The 13772-nt window shown below is 34.5% G+C and overlaps 2 protein-coding genes across 2 annotated transcripts; one reads left to right on the plus strand and one right to left on the minus strand.

Annotated features, from left to right (window-relative positions):
• The first annotated feature begins 343 nt into the window (after positions 1 to 343).
• LOC125872200 (uncharacterized) lies at positions 344 to 6460 on the plus strand. Its single transcript, XM_049552904.1, has 12 exons — positions 344 to 559; positions 1587 to 1696; positions 1841 to 2146; positions 3052 to 3164; positions 3261 to 3591; positions 3678 to 3893; positions 3972 to 4208; positions 4697 to 4882; positions 4984 to 5124; positions 5388 to 5656; positions 5852 to 5933; positions 6124 to 6460. Exons 1-12 carry the CDS (start codon positions 379 to 381, stop codon positions 6259 to 6261), a joined length of 2310 nt encoding a protein of 769 aa, XP_049408861.1. The 5' UTR covers positions 344 to 378; the 3' UTR covers positions 6262 to 6460.
• A 286-nt stretch (positions 6461 to 6746) lies between these two features.
• Positions 6747 to 8695, minus strand: LOC125872189 (transcription factor MYB86-like). The gene is made up of 3 exons (XM_049552891.1): positions 8312 to 8695; positions 7938 to 8067; positions 6747 to 7588 (listed from the first exon to the last, which is right to left on the minus strand). Exons 1-3 carry the CDS (start codon positions 8442 to 8444, stop codon positions 6892 to 6894), a joined length of 960 nt encoding a protein of 319 aa, XP_049408848.1. The 5' UTR covers positions 8445 to 8695; the 3' UTR covers positions 6747 to 6891.
• Positions 8696 to 13772: the final 5077 nt, after the last annotated feature.

Genomic DNA, 13772 nt, shown 5'->3' on the forward strand with positions numbered 1-13772 from the left:
AAATATCATACTAAGTCAAATAATATTATAAAATAGTAAATTTTGCATTTATCTTTTTTTTTTTTAAACATCATATCAAGTCAAATAATAATATATAAATGGAGAGAAGATAGCCTTAAATAACCGTTTCCCCAGATTATTTGCACTCCTAAATAATTTGGGAATCTAAATAAAAAAAACCGTAACAAACTTTAAGCTCTCAGCATAGTGCCATAGCAGTACATACGTAACAAACTATTGTGCAGAAGGAGAGTGGCGAGAAAACGCACAAAAGATTATTTGCTGATCGATCAATCGACTGATTTTGAGAGAGGCGAAGCGCGTGATTAATTAAACCGTCAGTACACTGTGATCATCACAGTATAAGTACTAGTCGCAATGGCCGAAACCTCACAAAACGTGACTCCTACTCCTACTACTACTGCTGCTTCTTTCATCCCTCCGCCTTCCGTTTCTGTCGTCCGTCGTGAGAATACTGCCGTCTCCGCCATTGATTCCGTCGTCGTTCCATCCGTCGACGATCAGAAAGAACAAACGCCTGCAATTGCGTCTAACAAAGGTAATGAATCATTAATGCGAGCGTTTTGTGTGTAATTTGAATTTTGACGATCGGAATTCGGAGCATATTGCATTGTATTGTATCTGTATGTGATTTGACTACTTGCATGCATGAATTTCGTGAGGTTTTAGGATGGAAATGGCGATTCAGATGCATTAGTTTCTTTCTCTGTTTGTGTTTTATGATTTTCTCGATAACCGCTTCATTAAGTTGATTGCGCTGCATTTTTCGTGAGGTTTACGGATGGAAATGGCGATTCAGATGCATTAGCTTCTTTTCTGTTTGTGATTTATGATTTTCTCGATAACCGCTTCACTGAGTTGATTGAGCTGCATTTTTCGCGAGGTTTACGGATGGAAATGGCGATTCAGATGCATTAGTTTCTTTTTCTGCTTGAGATTTATGATTTTCTCGCTAACCGCTATACTGAGTTGGTTGCGCTGCATTTATATTCAATTATTTATCATCGCTTTCTAGAAATTTCATGTGATTTTTGTGCTCACGGGTTGGAGAAGGAGGTTTTGTTTAAACAGGCTACAGTAGAATTGCTGATTTAAACCTTTGTTTAGTTAATAATTAGGTTTACTTTTGAACTTATCCAGTGTAAGTGTACAATTGCATGGTCCAAAATACATATGTATTTATATGTATTGTATTTTACCCTGCGATTATTAACGTATAGTGTTATCCTTTCAAATTGAAAATGAATCAATCAACTATGCCTAAATTTCAAATTATGTGAGACCAGTTTTGTATATCCATTTTGCTCTATTCCGATGTATTTTGTTCCAGTTTAGAGGATTTATTGAACTATATTTATATTGATTGTCAATCTACGATGTCCTTCCTCTGTTCTGTGAAGATGTGACTGTTTTTCTTGTTGTTGTTGCAAAACGCATATATAGATGAAGTAACTTTTAAAAAGAACATGAAGAGATAAAAAGAAAATGCTAATGGAAGGATCTTGTTATTGTTATTGGAGTAGTTGGTAGGATGTTGAATGCTTGACGATTTCATGTTTATGCAGTATTCCAAATCATGCATAGAGCTCAGACTTGTCATCCTTTGGACCCTTTAACTGCTGCTGAGATCTCTGTGGCTGTGGCAACCGTTAGAGCTGCTGGTGATACGCCTGAGGTTTTTAATTAATCACCATCTCTTTTTCATCCATTTGTTGTGTAGAACAACCAAAAAAGTATTAGTTGAACAACAGGACATCTTTTGCTATAAATTTCCACCAACTCTTCTTGTGTCTTTTAACTTTTTGCAAAAACATTTTAGGTCAGGGATGGCATGCGCTTTGTTGAGGTGGTTCTCTTGGAACCAGATAAAACTTTTGTTGCACTGGCAGATGCCTATTTCTACCCGCCTTTCCAATCATCATTGTTGCCCAGAACCAAAGGAGGACTTCTTGTTCCTTCTAAACTACCTCCAAGGCGAGCTAGACTTATTGTTTACAATAAGAAGACAAACGAGACAAGCATATGGATTGTTCAGCTAACTGAAGCACATGCTGCTGCTCGAGGTGGACAACACAGGGGAAAAGTGATTTCATCAAAAGTTGTTCCAGATGTTCAGCCACCTATGGTAAGCACTTAACTCATGTTTAGAACTTCAAAAGATTAGAAGTATATGAACAGTAGATGCAGTTAGGTTACCAAAGAAATGATGTGGGAACTCTAAGTAAGAGCAATACAAAGTTCTTATTTATGTTTCTAGCTAAATGCTTTCACCCTGAGCTCTAATAATTACGCATGAATTTCAAGCATATTTGTGATGACATCATTTGTCATCTTTTGGTATTCTTTAGAATGTTCAGTTGGCAAGATCCACTAATTAATTTAAGAAAATTTTAATGTAGTGAATACCTCCACCATCCTAATGGAACATTTAATTGAATTTCCTTGTGGTAATTTTTGTTTCTTTAGTTTCTATCAAGTACACTGGATATGTTGCTGTTGTGGTACTATTAAGTGGTCTTAATACTGGTGTTCTAGAGATTCTAAACACTATGAAACAAAAGAGTCAGTAGGATTATAGGAAACAGGGAGAAAGCATATCAGCCAAATTGAACATTCTATTCTGATTCCAGAAGCTGATCAAGTGTACCTACCTATACATGCAAGTTGAGCAATTGATTCAATCCATAGATAAGTGGAGCTAATCATATTTTTTCTTTCCTTTCATAATGCCTTTACCTATTTGTGTATTTGCCCATCCTATATATATTTTTATTTTCTTATAATAATTCACTTATTCTCTCTTCTTAATGATGAACTGTGTTTTCTTTCCCGTCGTATGGAACATAGAGCATACTTATATACCAAAAGGAGAACAAAATTTGCATAAAAGTTCTGCTTTAAGTTAACCCAAAACATGTTAAAATTTACAAATTTCAAGTTCTTTGGCTTAAGTGAGTTGTATATGTGCATCTCTTTAGATTTCAGTACCATCAGTTTTTACAAATGATCTCAACTTTGTTCTGAATGTAGGATGCACAAGAGTATGCTGAATGTGAATCCGTTGTTAAAAATTATCCTCCGTTTATTGAAGCAATGAAGAGAAGGGGCATTGATGACATGTACCTTGTGATGGTTGACCCCTGGTTAGTTGAAATATTCTTGAATTTTCCCATTTCTTCTCCTTTAAGAACTGTTTTTAAAAATATCATTGCATTTTTACCTGAATATGTTTCCTACAGGTGTGTTGGTTATCACAGTGAAGCTGATGCTCCTAGCCGCAGGCTTGCCAAACCACTGGTATTCTGCAGAGCAGAGAGCGACTGCCCAATGGAAAATGGATATGCAAGACCAATTGAAGGAATACATGTGCTTGTTGATGTGCAAATCATGCAGGTGATAGAGTTTGAAGACCGCAAACTTGTACCTTTACTTCCAGCTGATCCACTGAGGAATTACACTGCCGGTGAGACAAGAGGAGGGGTTGACCGAAGTGATGTGAAACCCCTACAAATTATTCAGCCAGAGGGCCCAAGCTTTCGCGTCGATGGGAACTACGTACAATGGCAAAGGGTATATTCTTTTTCCAGTCTGATATGCAATGAAGGATTCTTTGTTTATATAATTAATGTGCCATTCTTTCACTTTATGTATGACAGTGGAACTTCCGAGTAGGTTTCACCCCTAGAGAGGGTTTGGTTATACACTCTGTGGCATATCTTGATGGTAGCAGGGGCCGAAGATCCATAGCCCATAGGTTGAGTTTTGTGGAGATGGTTGTCCCCTATGGAGATCCAAATGACCCACATTATAGAAAAAACGCATTTGATGCAGGAGAAGATGGTCTTGGAAAGAATGCTCATTCACTGAAGAGGGTAAGTGACAATTCTATTTTTTAATTGTGCATTCAATTTTTAACTGTAAATGCTAATCTAACTACAACACCACTGCAGGGTTGCGATTGTTTAGGATACATAAAGTACTTTGATGCCAACTTTACAAATTATACTGGAGGAGTAGAAACCATCAAAAATTGTGTATGTTTGCATGAAGAAGATCATGGGATGCTTTGGAAGCATCAAGATTGGAGAACTAACCTTGCTGAAGTTAGACGGTCTAGACGACTGACAGTTTCGTTTATTTGCACTGTGGCCAATTATGAATATGGATTCTATTGGCACTTTTACCAGGCAAGAATAAGAAAATCATTATCAGGAAATATTCATTTGTTTACATGCTCTTAAGAAATCAGGTGACATTGAAATGTTCACATTTTATTTAGACCATTTCAGAGAATAGAAAGCAAGTAGAAGTAAGATAAGAATTTCTTGTAACTGTGGTCGTGTTTATGATTCTCTTATGCTTTCTAAGTGAAACTATATTTCGGTAATGCGAACAAATGTTATCCAATTTGCTTAATTGATCTAGATTCAAATAATGGCACTGTTATTTGGGCTATTTGCTTATGCTTCTATATCTTTATTCTTTTTTGGGGGGTGGGGTGTGGGGGAGAGTTGGAGGGCTTAGCCAAAGACAATGGTGAGTAGCAGAAGTTTTCATCCATCCCCCAGAACTTTCTTGATTTGTTCTCATCTATTATGTCTATGTATTTGCTGATCATAAATATGCTTAGCTCTACTAACCATTTTGAAATGATACGTACACTTTGTGGCTGCAGGATGGGAAAATTGAAGCAGAAGTCAAACTCACGGGAATTCTCAGTTTGGGAGCATTGCAACCTGGAGAATCTCGAAAATATGGCACCACAATATCACCAGGATTGTATGCACCTGTCCATCAGCACTTCTTTGTCGCTCGGATGAATATGGCAGTTGATTGTAAGCCAGGAGAAGCACACAATCAGGTATTTTGTTGAACAAAAGTTTCCTTGTGCATCCGAAAGTTAAGTAATTTCATATCTCCAGTTTCCAGTTCTTAACTTCTTTATTCTGAGTATTTCTCCAGGTTGTTGAAGTAAATCTCAAAGTTGAAGAACCTGGGAAGGAAAATGTTCACAATAATGCATTCTATGCCGAAGAAACACAGCTTAGGTCTGAATTGCAAGCAATGCGAGACTGTGATCCTTTATCTGCTCGTCATTGGATTGTAAGAAGCCTCACCTGACTGTATCCCCTTTCCATTGATAGAAACAGTATTTCATGTTGCTTTCCTAGCAGAGTCTGCTGAGATATTATGTACTCATAGTAGAATGTGATTCTTAAACATGACCACTGACTGTTGAGAGAGCTAATGTCCTTGGTCATATGACCAATTGTTGTGTCTTTTCTAGATTAGAAAAATTCTATTACAAGCATTCCCTCTCCCTAGTGCTGTAGCCATCAATTTGACTGTGAAAATTTGATTTGTAGGTTAGGAACACAAGAACATCCAACAGAACAGGTCAGCTAACAGGGTACAAGCTGGTACCTGGTCAGAACTGTTTGCCATTGGCTGGTCCTGAGGCTAAGTTCTTGAGAAGAGCGGCATTTTTGAAGCACAATCTTTGGGTTACACAATTTGCACCTGGAGAAGATTTTCCAGGGGGAGAGTTCCCTAATCAAAATCCACGTGTTGGCGAGGGATTAGCTTCTTGGGTTAAGGAAGATCGCTCTCTGGAAGAAAGCGACATTGTTCTCTGGTTAGTTTCTTGGCAACCCTCAAATTATGTTATTACATTGGAGTTGCAGGCTTCAGTTGTATTGCAAATCATCCACACTCAATTTTGGTTACTCTCCAGATCTGGAACTTCAAGTTCTTAGGATAATCCTTTGTTAAATATGTGTTTGAGAAGTTACATATTCCTTGAAGTTCTGATCCACAAGTTTTATCATAGGTATGTTTTTGGAATCACGCACGTTCCTCGATTGGAGGACTGGCCTGTTATGCCTGTCGAACATATCGGCTTTATGCTTCAGGTATTCCGGAGTCACAGATGTTATGTGCTTATGTTATATTTTTGTCATCATTTATCTTCTGGTTATATATTGTGTTTACCTTTGGATGTATTGTGTTTGCCAATTTGAGTGCAATTACTCAATTCACTATATACCCAGTTGTCGTTAAAACCTCTCCAGTTTAAGTAATGCTTATTTCTGTCTGGTGCAGCCGCATGGATTCTTTAACTGCTCTCCCGCTATAGATGTACCTCCACCACGGGGATGTGACTTGGAAAGCAAAGACAGTGATGCTACAGAAAATGGTGAATCAAAGCCCACTACTACTGGTTTGACGGCCAAGCTTTGAAGGGTTTTTGGTTCATAAAGTAGTCCTTTCGTATTGTCTGCTGTGCATACACACAACACGCAAACTTCTATTTCTTTTTTCTTTCAATAGAGTCCTGGAAATTGGTGCTGCCACATGGATATTGCTACTGTAAATGACATGTTTTAGCAAAGCATGTACTGTTCATTGACCTTGCTCATTCTTACTTTGGAAAACTAATATTTCTACGTATTCAATGCACAACCAACTTTCTACATGCGTGTTGATAATAGCTGTTGAATTTGGTGTGTTTTAACTTTTGATTATATGTGAATCTAAGAGATATCAAAGTCAGACTAACTTAACTTTGAAAAATGCGACAGCCTAGTAGCTTGTTCTTGGTGTCATCTAATCTTAGATTTAGTCTAATGACAGCTTAGTTAAAAAATAAGTCAAGGACACTATGTTCTGTTTGACAGATAGCATGAAGTAATATTTGACCAAATAAACTTATAAATCATTAAACAAAAATGCAACAACAAATCCATTTTTAATCTAAACTCCTGAGATAATGCAGTAATAAGGAACTGCACTTCTGGCCAAAACTTCACAAAGAAGATGGAAATTTTGTACATTTCTATGTATATATAAGAAGATGAAATTTACAAAATTTTAGATACGGTGGAACACATCAAGATTTTCCCCACTCAATGGATTATTATTATTATTATTATTACTGAAATTTTCTTCATTCTTGATCCCAACATAAGGATACTGAATCAGAGAATCAATTTTGTTGTCAGCATCCCATTCCAACATTTCATTCATCTGAATTCCAGCAGAACTATAATGGCTAATCATAGTATTTGAACTGTTACTTGTACTCATTCTTGAAGTTGAGCTATCAGAAATACCACTCTCTGTTGTCATCTGTCCATGTTGGAAATTTGAGCAAAACCCAAAATCTTGACTCCCTTCAATTTGGTTGTGATGATAAACATAAGGTCCAATTGGATTCACATTTGCTTGGAACTCATACAGAAACAGAGGATCAAAGACTTGTTTACTCACAAGTTGGTTTCTTGAAACTTCTGTTAACTGTCTAGTAATTGCTTCACTGTTGAAATTTCTTTTACTATTGAAGTGAAATGGTTGCTCTATTTCAGCTGAGTTTGACATATTTGGGAGCAAACTTGAGGCCTTATCTGTATAATTTGTCTCATTTCTTACTTGATGGTTTTCACTTAGTGGCTTGTGGGTATTTGGATCAATCCCTTGCTTTATTAGCTTCCTCTTCAAATTTGAATTCCAAAAATTCTTTATCTCGTTATCTGTTCTCCCCGGTAATTTTGCTGCAATTTGTGCCCATCTGGCCCCAAAAAATTAGCAAATAAACAATTGTCAAAACAACCCAAAAGATGAAGGGAAATTAAATAAGAAGAAGAAAAAAACACATTTTTTGTTCAAAATTCTTCTTTGGTCTTTATACAAACAACAACAATATACTCAGTGTAATCCCACTAGTAGGGTATGAGAAAGGTGGTATGTACGCAGCCTTACCATTACCTTGTGAAGGTAGAGAGGTGAATCTGATAAACCCTCGGTTCAAGTAAAGCATAATGAATTCCCGTATGGAAAAAAAAATACAGTAATGCAAATGAGAAGATAACATATGAGTAACAGTTACATTTATCTAATAAGAAACAAGTATTAATGACCTGTTTCCAACAACTTTGTGTAGAGTAATGATCATATCCTCTTCTTCTTGTGAAAACATTCCTCTTTTAAGATCAGGCCTTAAGTAATTTATCCATCTTAATCTGCAACTCTTTCCACATCTTTGTAAACCTACAAGAATTTCTCACACAATCAAAATATCATCATTCCAATTCCATTACTATATACCAACAAATGAGTCAGTCTAGTACACAAAGCATCCCGCGTTAGCAGGCTTCGATGAAGGGTTGCACCCTAAGGAGTGTAATATAGACAGTCTATCCTAATACAAGCATTAGTGACTGACTGCTTCCACGACTCAAACTCGTGACCTAACTTTATCATTGATCCAAATGAAATGGTAAGAATATAATACCAGCTAGCTTAGGGACTGAACTCCAACATCCAACACCAAATCTAGTGATATAATTGTACAATTTTTCATCTTCTTCTGGTGACCACAATCCTTTCCTTGTTTTTTCCTTAACAAAAACAGAGTGGCGCCCCATTGGACTAGGGTTTTCAAAAAAATTAATGATCTAATAAGAAATAAGAGTAGTAGATCATATTCAGGCTAATTACAACGTTATAACTAAATTACAAGGTTATAACTTTCACCAAGAATTATATATAATTTGAACAAGTGTGGAGTGATGTGAAAGTTGGAATTTAAGGTTGAAGAGCTAGAGAGAAGAGAAGCTAGGTGAGGCAATTAAGTGGTTTTTACGCAAATTTGGTGATGCCTTGTGGATTCTATATTAAGATATCTTTGGGGATCTTTATAATTATTCTAACTTTCAAGGGGAAAAAAAAAAGAGGAAGAAGAAGCTAAAGTACTATAATATTATCTGTTTTGGGTCAAGTCTACACGTTTGCCTCACATCACTAACAAGTCTTACATCTTATGTGTAGTTTATTAATTTTATCAACGGTCCATGTAGGACTTTGTTTACACACCCACCCCACACCTTTACATTTCACCAATTATTGGGGCATAGAGAGAGAAATGGGATCAATTTTATAATAAGGGAAGCAAATGCAAGTAGAAACGTACGGATTCAAGATTTAAGTTTTACGAGTTCAACTTATAAGCATTGAACCTATTATATTCTTAAAATTATGAATCCATACCTACTATATATTACAATGGTAATAAACTTCTTTAAATACATTTATACTCCGCGTTGAAAATACTGAGTTTAAATGAATTTGTTGTTGCAACATTACGTCCGTTTCTGAATACAAGCTTTATCTTTTAATAACCGACCAAATGACTATAAAAATCATCGGTCTCTACTCTACTTCAATTCATCATTTAGAATCATATGCAAAAGATTTTGTAACTTTATTTCAAATCTTATATATTTATCGAAAAAAATCACTAAATATATATGTATAACAAAATTACACAACCCATAAACATTAAATTAAATTAAATATATAGACTTTAAATTCGGAATCCGTCGATCTACGAAATTATAGATTATGAGAGTTTTTTTATGAGGTGTCGGCAGTACGAGGATATATAGCTAGGGAGATTATATTGGACCATTTGTTGTTTTTATTTGACACTCTTTTTTCTTCTTCTAAAAGATTCAGTATCACATTTACTGAATAAAAAGGAAGAATTACTTCAACTATCTTCTGGGACCATTTTTTTCGATAGGAAAAAGAACAAGTTTTTCAAACTTGAAGAAAGACGTTACGCAAGGTGAAATAAAAGGAAATTTAATGCATTTGGATGACTTTAGTCATTTATCTACATAAGTTTATTATGTGGTATCCAGAACACATTAACTCGATTAATTTAGACGCCTACTTAAATTTATATAAGGATTTAAAATTAATATATACAATAATAATTGAGTTCATCGTCTTGAGTGTCTGCTCCTTATTTAAATAAAATATTAATTTTCAAAATTCAAACTCGAAATATCTAATTGAGATTCAAAAATGAAGGAATATCATATATTGCGATCACATCAATAGATGGTTGTTGTACGTATATATGACATTTGTGGATGAGAGTGAAAATGAACAAATATGAAGATCGACCGACAAAAAAAGTCTTTGGTCCTTGCATGTAAATTTGACTCTTAAACCAAGAAAAACTCAAAAAGGGAAGGAACGTGAAAGGGATTTGGGTGATGTAATTTGGCTTCGTATAGTATACTTAAAAATGGATATTTTGTTGGTGGGACGAAAAAGGAACAGATACTAGCTAGCTACCTATAGCAATTTTATAAATTGGAAATATTTCAAGTATATTAGATGCTTGCTTGCATGCAAAGTCATTCTTAATGAGGAAAAAAATAATATTTTCAAGATTCATTATTAGAACTTGAAAACAAACTCATACTATCTAGTACGGTCATTTTTCCTATTCAAAAGTTAACCAAATTTGTCCTTAAAGTCAATTATTAGTGGCGGAGCTAGCTAAGATATTCATTAAGGGGACTCAACCCAACCACGCGACCAGACTCCAACGCCAAAACCCAACACTGACACCAACCAGTAGCTTGGTTGAGTCTCGGGTCGAGGGTTTGGTCGATTTGGGGTTGGGTCTGAGCTTGTGCCATTGTTCTGAATTGGAGTCGGGTCCCAGGTCGAAGAGAGTCTGGGATTGGGAGTCAAATCTCTTGTTAGGGTCATGTTGGGGTTAAATCTCGAGTCAGATCCCAAGTTGGGGCGGGTCTCGTATTGGGCCATATTGGGTCGAGTTTCAAGTCAATCAAGGGTCAATTGCGTTACAAGGCGGTAGGTTGAGGAGCTAGGGGTCAAGAGCGTTTGGTGAATTAGGTGGTGGGGGCCGTGTGACTAAAAGAGAATTTACAAAAATGTTTTCCCTAACTTCTTTTAATAGAAAACTCATTTTCCTTAAATTGAAAAAAAAATAAATTTATTTGAAAAATGTTTGAGCCAAACAACTATGGAAAAAAAAAAAAATTACTCCCTACCAAACATACCCAAAATTGTATAAGATTTACTTTTAGTTCATAAAGGGCCCTACCATGAAAAATCACAAGAATCATTGGTGACTTTTTTTACTTGGAAAAGATCAATATTACTTAACTTTGCCATTTTTGTATTGAATTATGCAGTACGTAAGATTACAATTTACAAATACTCCCACACCATACCATTTCACGTGACGTATTTGACTAGGATAATGGGATACCAATTTTATAAAAAGAAAAAAAATTAAACTTGTGATTTAAAATAAATCACACATTATAAATTATTTGATTAAAAGATAAATGAGAAATTTAAAGTGAATTACATAGTATATGCATCACCAATGCTATTAAATGGGGTTGCAATGTTTCTGGAAGAATATAATATGGTTTTAGAGATTACTTTAGTAACAAATTAGAATGTGTATAAGTTATATTAATGTATGTGTTGTCAATTTATATTACTAAGATACTTAGAACAATAATTTTGGAGAAGCTTGATAAGAAATAACAAAATTTTAAAGAGTATTTTCAAAACTAGAAACTTACAGACAGTATAGAAAATAGAATCTGAAACAGATTAGAAATAATATACGAAATATTTTTCTCAAGAAGAAAATCGAGCCCTTCAAAGTGTTTCCGTAAGAAAATTATTCCCCTGAAGTATACCCGAGGTTAATGAAATATATCCTTCAAGATAGAACGATCTTACTCACCGGTGTAATGGTACCTAAAATCACGATGTCTGCAAGCCACTCAACGACAGTAAAGTACACTAGAATTTGTTTGTGGAGAAGAAGAAGAAGTAGTTCTAAAGTTCAAAAAATTCGTTGTTTGGAAAGAGGAAACTCCTTTATTTATAGACAACAAGGGATAATGTGAACAAGTGTTTAATTTGACTTATCGAAAAAGTCAAAAGTTATAATTCTTTATAAAAGTCACAACTTTACGAAAAAGTTGCAACTTTTCATATAAGTCACAACTCTTCAGAAAAGTCACAATTCTTCATAAAAATCACAACTTTTCATAAAATTCACAAATCTTCGTAAAAGTCACAACTTTTCAGAAAAATCACAACTCTTCGTAAAAATTACAATTTTTCATAAGAATCACAACTCTTCACAAAAAGCACAACTCTTCCTTTTGCATTCATACCTTTTAAAACTCAGCAACATGTACAAAGCCATGTATTAGCTTACGGATATATAGAATGTGGAATTATAATAAGTTGCATTTGGAATAAGAATGTATATATAAAAATATAAAAAATAAAAAGCGCCTCAAATAGGCATTGATGCATAATTATTAATCTAATTAATATTATTATTTTGTCATGTAAGTTTATAACTTGAATCCCTAAAATATTATTCCATGAAAATATTTCTTCATATAAGACTGTTTTCTTTCCCTCTCTACTCCTGATCTTTGGCATTAGGAGAAAATTATTCCCTCTCTACTCTATGCCTTAAATGTAGATTTTTCATTTTATAATTACCACGCACATCTAGAGATGATAAAATTAGTTCATGAAATTATTACTCGCTCAACCAACTCAAGTTTGAGTTGATTTTTAACTTGCCTATTTGCTAATTCAGTCTAATTCATTTCAATCCATTAAAATTTAGGCTTATATCTAGTCCAAATTGATCCATGAGAAATTTTGTCAAAGTACTTGAAAGACATTGTTTTATTTAATATATGATATATATAACCACAATAGAAAAATAATAATACTCGTGTTGGACGGTAGTTTTGATCCACATTTAAGCTCATTTCAGCTTAAGTAATTTTTGAGCGGGTTAATAACTCATCCATTTATTAACTCAACTCATTTTAATTCGCCCAAATTCAAACCAATCTTTAAATCTTTGTGTAGAAGCTAACTACATGAATTTGAGATTGAAAAGAAAAAAACAGATCTAATATATTTAAAGTAATTAGGGTCAGGGTGGTGGACCTATACTTGTAGATAATTAAAGTTGTGTCAAATCATAACTAAATTGGTCTTGATGATGGAGAATATGAAACTTTAGTAAACAAACAATCAATTACTAAATTGGAGGATTAGTGAAAGAATAGAGGTTTTTTTTCTTCTTAAGATACTCTAATATAACAACTTTGGACTTGAAGCAAATGGATTATTATGAAAGATGGAATATTGGAGGAAATTAGAAAGGGTTTGGGACCATATGGAATCTTAAAAGTAATCAAACTTTTTATAATAAGGATAGTAACCTTTGTTTGAAGTTAAGATGTAATTATTTAACCAGACATATCTTATGTACTAACCAAAGAATGAAAAATGATTATGTCACCGATCAGGGTTTGTAGTGGAGTGGTAAATACTCCTTCATTCTTAATCAGAGGTCTCGACCGATTTGAGTCCTTCTGGGTACAGAGTCGTCTTTGTTAGGGATCGTTTTATCCCTCAATGTGGAACTTTTCAGCGTAATACCAGATTTAGTCAGGCTCCAATGTGGATACCGGACACGGGAAAAAAAAGAAAAGAATGATTATGTCAACTACTAAGCTGCAGACGATAATTCTTTTGTTTTTTGACATTCAATTTTGTGTTTTTGTTCATGCACACAATTTCGTTTTGAGTGTTTAGCTAACAACTAACATGTTACATGTTTGGTCCTAAATTAGTCTTTGATTATATGGATTATAGTGAGAATTTAAGTGTAAAGTATATTTTATACTCAATTAGCATTGTGGAATATCAAAGGTTTTATATTAGAGCTAGAGTTGTTATGATTCAAAAAGTTTTATATTAGAGCTAGAGTTAAATATGATTAGACAGGACATGTCATATCTATGTAGATTATATTATCGAGGACATAACGCTAAATAGGAGGATATAGAGGTTGAAAAGTAGGCAAA

The sequence above is a fragment of the Solanum stenotomum genome, chromosome 8 (assembly GCF_019186545.1).
Source record: "Solanum stenotomum isolate F172 chromosome 8, ASM1918654v1, whole genome shotgun sequence".
Classification (NCBI taxonomy): domain Eukaryota; kingdom Viridiplantae; phylum Streptophyta; class Magnoliopsida; order Solanales; family Solanaceae; genus Solanum; species Solanum stenotomum.

Coding starts and splice junctions, on each gene's coding strand:
- LOC125872200 (XM_049552904.1), top strand. CDS start 379: ATGGCCGAAACCTCACAAAACGTGACTCCTACTCCTACTACTACTGCT. Junction 2,147..3,051: donor CAGATGTTCAGCCACCTATG/GTAAGCACTTAA, acceptor TTCTGAATGTAG/GATGCACAAGAGTATGCTGA. Junction 5,125..5,387: donor TATCTGCTCGTCATTGGATT/GTAAGAAGCCTC, acceptor TTTGATTTGTAG/GTTAGGAACACAAGAACATC.
- LOC125872189 (XM_049552891.1), bottom strand. CDS start 8,444: ATGGGGCGCCACTCTGTTTTTGTTAAGGAAAAAACAAGGAAAGGATTG. Junction 8,068..8,311: donor TTCAGTCCCTAAGCTAGCTG/GTATTATATTCT, acceptor AAATTCTTGTAG/GTTTACAAAGATGTGGAAAG. Junction 7,589..7,937: donor CACAAAGTTGTTGGAAACAG/GTCATTAATACT, acceptor TTTTGGGGCCAG/ATGGGCACAAATTGCAGCAA.